The sequence below is a fragment of the Branchiostoma belcheri genome, unplaced genomic scaffold (assembly GCF_001625305.1).
Source record: "Branchiostoma belcheri isolate BF01 breed outbred unplaced genomic scaffold, Haploidv18h27 scaffold293, whole genome shotgun sequence".
NCBI classification, from domain to species: Eukaryota; Metazoa; Chordata; class Leptocardii; order Amphioxiformes; family Branchiostomatidae; genus Branchiostoma; species Branchiostoma belcheri.
The window spans coordinates 89,077-95,020 of NW_017803902.1; the positions used below are offsets into that span (position 1 = coordinate 89,077).

Below are 5,944 nucleotides of genomic sequence, written 5' to 3' on the forward strand. Positions count from 1 at the left end.
AAAAAGTTTTGCAAAAAAAAAAAGTTGCTTTCACTATGAAATCTACGTGGTCATGAAGGTTGAACAAATGACACAGAATATGTTATGGCGAATATTCTACTCTTCGAATTCATTTCTTTACATTTTTGTCTTTTTTCCTTTGATTTTGGCATTCTACTACATTGGTATCGTTTTTAAATGTTTTCCTTGCAACTTATGGTATATTTTTGCTCATTTAGCAACTGTTTTGCACGATTTACAGTATGGTTAGTAAAACTTTTTTTTTTTGGAAACGGCCGAAAATTCATGCGCGCGCGGATGTCATCCATATAATCAAATCAACATGGCCTAATGTTACTTGTGACCTGTACTTAGCCCAGTGTGGCTAAAATGTGCAATAAAGGTCGTCATACATTCATTTACCCATAGATGTTCATGTCTACATACATCATGTTTTGTTTTGTGACCTGTACTTCTCCCAGTGAGGACAAAATTTGCAATGAGGGTCGTCATTCATTTATTCAGTCATTCATTGATATTCTTTCATTCATGTCGTTATTTATTGGATCTTAATTTTATTGTTTGTACGACTTTTTTATTTTGTTTATTCATGTATGATACAGGGTCCTACTGAAAGCAGTGTTACCACTGAGTGGGCAACCCTAAATAAATACGAAAACTAAAAATAAAATATATCATTTCATTCATACATGTTCCTACAGGGTTCAAACCTACCTATGATAGTGGCAGCCAGCAGATTGACAGGTAAGTCCGGCGGTTCACAGTACTGGAAGAACGGTTTGACACAGTATTTGGCGGCTGTTCTGGAGAGCACGGCAATGACTCCCGGCCGTATGATGATCATCTGTGTCCACAGTCGCAGGAAGGCCAGGACCGGGCCGAACGCCTCCTTGATGTAGGCATAGTCCCCGCCGCAGCGCTGTATGGTGGTGCCGAGCTCGATGTAACTCAGAGCTCCCAGCACGGTGATGACGCCACAGATTCCCCACACGATCATGGCCATGCCGACGGAACCCGAGTTTACGAGGATCCCCTTGGGGGATATGAAGATCCCGCCGCCGATGGTGCAGCCCACCACGATGTTCATGGCTTTGAAGACCCCGATGTTGCGCCTGAGGACCACGGGTTTCTCCAGCTCGACGAACGCCCGGTTGACGGACCCCCTGACGGGGAGACGGTGCTTCCGACGTGCGCCGACCGACAGCATGATGGCTGCTTCCCGTTGTTATCGACTGTCAACGTTTCAAAATCTCACCTACGTCCCCAAATATCCTTCAGGCAAGACGGAAGACTTGCCACAAGTTCCCTGTGTCTTTGGTTTGTCGTTTAGACGACAAGACAACCGGCAGCGCCTTGTAAGAACTGACTTGAGTCCTTGTCTTACCTTGATTTCTTGACGTTACAAGACAAGGACACTTAAGGACGCCCGGTTAGAGCAGCCCGGCCTAGTCTGTACCTGCAACACCTGGAGGCACAGATACAAACTAGTCCTGCGGGTCGTGCTGACGTCACACTGCCTTGAAGAGGTGCGCTGAACCGTGACAGCCGATCAGCAGGTCTATAATAGATACCACACGTCTGTGTGTTACATAAGGCCACACTTACATGTACGTAACTTCAGGGTGACGTGACATCTAGTGATGCAAAAACTAGTGCATGCGGGCATATTAAAATTTTCTGCCCCGCCCCCCACCCCCACCCCAAATGCTGATGAACCACAGGAATACAAAGCTGGTATTGTGAATTTGTGGCAGTACTTAGCGACTTTTTACGACAAGCCGGTACATGCTGGCCTTTTGCGGCATTTATGAGTCGGCAGCCTGGGTGCCGTCCTCTGTAGTTACCGCCGGCTCCATATTGTCGCTAGCTACCATGGACTATGGACAATGGCCCTGCCGATTTGACACCATTATAAAATATTGCATTTTTTATTAATTATGCACATTAAGGCTTAATTTTCATAATCCATATCTATGTTTATCTCGTTTTTAGTTCCACGTTACACGTTTGAATACTTATGAAATATGGTAGATTTGTAGAATTCCCTCATTATGAATGTAAAATAGATCCTGATTTGCATTAAAGACAATTAATTATGTCAACCATCATCTATGCTAGCTACATACAAAATAATAGCGTCGCCTTCAGGCGGGCCGCTTGCCAAGAGAGCGATGTAGTCAGGCTAAGGCACAGCCAACAAATTTCAATAAGACCCACAAGTCAATTTCTTTGTCTTTATCAACCAGTTAACAGAAGTATACATCATGTATATTTCAATGTACGTACAGAAGATTTTAATACTGTGAAAATCTTACTGTTCTATTTATTTGTATCTAATATACTGTCAAATTTTCTTTTCAGTTTCTCACGATAAAATCGTTGTTGCATCAATTCAGTTTACGTGATCAACATTAAAGACAAGTATTTATAAGGAGTGTATATAAGTGGGATATGCGCTAGGAATGACGTCGCATTTGCTGTGTCTAGGACTTCATGCAACATTTGGATGATACAAAAAGTCTATCACAAATAAAATCAACCCTATTCTATTGCAAATATATGCCATTCAGGAAGTGGAGGTATGACGCCTTACTAGTGTGTTTAAAGCACAACTGTCAGCCAACTTTGCTTACATTATGTCAGTTTGTGGTGGCACCATAAACTGTGTATGCCTCGTGTGGGCTGATTCAGTGCCAACCATAGATGTCAGAAATGTGAGACCATTACACAAATATGTTGTGCATTACAGTCACACAAATACTTTTAAAATAAAATATTCTTATGTTCACTGCAAAAATGTTGCATAGTGCCCCTTTACGCTGCCGACAGGAACTTGTGGAGGCAGGAACTTGTGGAGGCAGTACATCGTGTCACCTGATTGAAGGATGAACTGAACTGAACTGAACTGAACGCTGCCGACTGGTCAGTTGATGATGCTGTGGATCCAGTCCAGATATTTGGCCACCATGGTGTACAGACCGAGTTGACCAGGCCGGCCGCAGCCCTGGTCAGTCCCCGTGCTGACCACCCCGACCAGGTGCCAGCGGTCCGTCCCGCCGCTCTTGCGGGAGACCATGAAGGGTCCGCCCGAGTCACCCGGGCAGGCGTCCCGCCCTCCCGCCACGTCTCCGGCGCAGAACATCCGCGAGGTGTACTGCGCGGTGGGGCGGCCGGCTGCCTCCATGGCCCGCTCACACGTGCCGTGCGGCTGGACCGGGAGGGAGATCTGCTGCAGGATCTGCGCGGTGGGCGTGGCCCCGTCTCCAAGGCGACCCCACCCAACAACGGTGCCGGTCGTGCCTTCCTCACTCATCCTCAGCCCTGCAAACACAATTCATGCCGGGGTCACATTCCCAAACCGGGCCCCGGCCGGGCTGTTTCGATTAACCGAAAATCAACAATGTATTTATGTCAATAACTGAATAAGATAAGCAAATAGTTCCCAACATTTATTATTTCTACTTTTTGTGCTTTGTTGCCTTTTGTATAATACTTTTCGTTCCATAAGACTGCCCGGCCGGGCCCCGGTTTGGAAATGTGACCTCAACATTAGTGATATTTTGTTTTATTACCGTTTATTGCCCTTTAGATGAAAGCGATAGAATCATTTTTTTTTCAGTAAATTTTTCAACTTCAAATATTCTTTTTCCTATTCCTAGATTTATTACCAGACATCACACTCAAGTTTTTTTGGCGACGCCTTTGGGGTGGAGGCATTTGTACAAGTACTACGATCGCTTTGAAAGAATTTCAAAAATTGCACGAATGCATTCCCTAGGGAATTGGTTTTGAGGTAGCCTTCGGCCATGTGGTTTTTTGACCAAGCAGGTAACTTACACCGGGTGCCCACGTGCCACCCTTCCAGCTGCCTGGCATGATTAATTACTGGTCATCTGTCTTCTCCCCACACCATGGACAGAGAGCACAGCTGAATCTGACATTCCCTCCCCAAGAATATTTAGGCCGGATGATTCCTCCTATTTGTGTATTTGGTATATTGCCCAACACCTCCTCCACCCATCCTGTAAATTTCACTACGTGCATGTCTTTAGGGAAATCTGTTTTTGTTATAATTGTAATGTAGATTGCTAGCTCCACCACATGAAATCATATATATCATTCAGTTGTCGCCTTGGCAATGATTTTTATTGCCTCAGTCTTGTTCTACTTATTTTTATGCCGCCACCAACACAGAGAAACGCATGGACGGACAAAAGACAATGAGGAAAGTCGTGCAAAGTGCTTTCTCCAAGGGCACAAGCTTAGATCAGTGGCATGGCAGGACTCGAACCCGGGACCGAACGTTCTTTCGTTTTGCCACAAGACCCCATTATATGCAACACGAATCCACTTCAAATATTTGAATATCAAAAATGTATATTCCTTATAGTCTTTAACAAACCAACTCTAGCTAATCATACAGCCTCCTATATTTCCACCATCACTAAGAAGCGAGAGGAAGTCGAATGCACAAGAGTATGCGAGAAGTTTATATATACAATGTTTATGTATATGATCGTCAACATGTGAACTATGATAATCTTAAAATACATGGTTTATCTATTGTTGTTTTTAATGTAACATATATTGACGACACACTCAAGTTATACTTATGTTCATGCCGCCACCAACACTTAAAACAATACAAAGTACACGGGACAAGCAAAGCATGAATTAACATATAATAATTAAATGCAATAATTAATCGATCCGCAAGTAAACAAATATATACAAAGAATGACAAGACTAACATGTCAAGACAAAAAGCATCTGATGAAACTGGTTGTAGGAGTACACGGAGCAATATTTGAGCTGTTGAGAGAAAAGTAGAACCTCTTAAAAATGTGTGTTACTACAATATCGTCTGACAGGTTACCAAAGTCGGTAACAAATCCTATCAAAGTTCATCTACTTGCATTAGGAATATGAATTTTCATGATATGAAGTGGTATCTTACCTTGTCGCACGTTTGCAGGCAGGCACACTGGCCTGACCCAGGGCCCCAGCACGGCGGCGTCCCGGAGTTCTAACAGCGCGATGTCGTAATCAAACACGTCACTGAACCGGTCATAATCCCCGTGGATGTACGCCTTCCTCACAGGTACGTACTGCACATGCGCCGTTTTGGAAGTGCCAGGCAGAGACCTTTCGGTTAGACCTGCATTTGTGGATGGTAAAAGATATGTTTGTTTGGCATCTATAAAAAAAGTATAACTAGAGAACTAACATTTGCAAAGCAAATGCATAATGTTTACCTTCGGACATGGTCTGCTCTGTTAATTCTTACTCAAACACATTCACATACATTTACTACTTATATGGTGACAGAAGCAGAGCAGACCCTTAAATTGCAACATTATGTATCCCAACACCAGTCACCATGGTGACAGACATCAACAAATAATGTCATTGGTCAGGTCAGAGGTCACTGTTTGGAGAAGAAGAAGAGGAAGAAACTGAGTAAAAACAATATGTTTTCCTTCGGTAAACATAACTAACAGTTTAAGATGATTTATATGATTAATACATGCATGATACGGCCTTATGCAAATAGAACAAGAATTCGGAGATCTCATATGTCCATGAAATATTCAGAGATGCCTGAAATGTCATTTTTTGGATTGATTATGGGAATGATGTTTTAATTATCATGATCTATCTATTTCCGGCTTTCTCAACAAACCAATTTAAATTACCAATACATTCCTAATGTGAAAGCCCCTGCAGTTCCAGGGCAAGCCGCCAGGGGACCCAAAATAAAACATCTTCTTTCCGAGCCTAAAAGCTATATACCATCCAAAACTCATGACCCCAGTGCATCCAGATCATGGGATATCAAAAACCATAACTTCAGAAGTACCGTAATAAACCGCCAGGAGGGGCCAAAATCATTTGAAGGCCCCAGAGAGAGAGAAAGAGAGGACGGAGAGAAAGAGAGAGAGAA

The 5,944-nt window shown here is 43.3% G+C and overlaps 2 protein-coding genes across 2 annotated transcripts in view; both read right to left on the bottom strand.

Annotated features, from left to right (window-relative positions):
* The window catches only part of LOC109473212 (cystine/glutamate transporter-like), a 20,660-nt gene extending 19,100 nt beyond the window's left edge, over window positions 1-1,560 (bottom strand). Inside the window, exon 1 of the mRNA XM_019773087.1 lies at window positions 715-1,560. Coding sequence (XP_019628646.1) covers window positions 715-1,207 — 493 coding nt within the window. The 5' untranslated portion in view covers window positions 1,208-1,560. The remainder of the gene's footprint in view (window positions 1-714) is intronic.
* Window positions 1,561-2,271: 711 nt separating this feature from the next.
* The window catches only part of LOC109473204 (vitamin K-dependent protein C-like), a 7,155-nt gene continuing 3,482 nt past the window's right edge, over window positions 2,272-5,944 (bottom strand). Inside the window, exons 2-5 of the mRNA XM_019773081.1 lie at window positions 5,528-5,541; window positions 4,958-5,158; window positions 2,921-3,321; window positions 2,272-2,827 (exon numbers count right to left, since the gene is read on the bottom strand). Coding sequence (XP_019628640.1) covers window positions 2,924-3,321; window positions 4,958-5,158; window positions 5,528-5,541 — 613 coding nt within the window. The 3' untranslated portion in view covers window positions 2,272-2,827; window positions 2,921-2,923. The remainder of the gene's footprint in view (window positions 2,828-2,920; window positions 3,322-4,957; window positions 5,159-5,527; window positions 5,542-5,944) is intronic.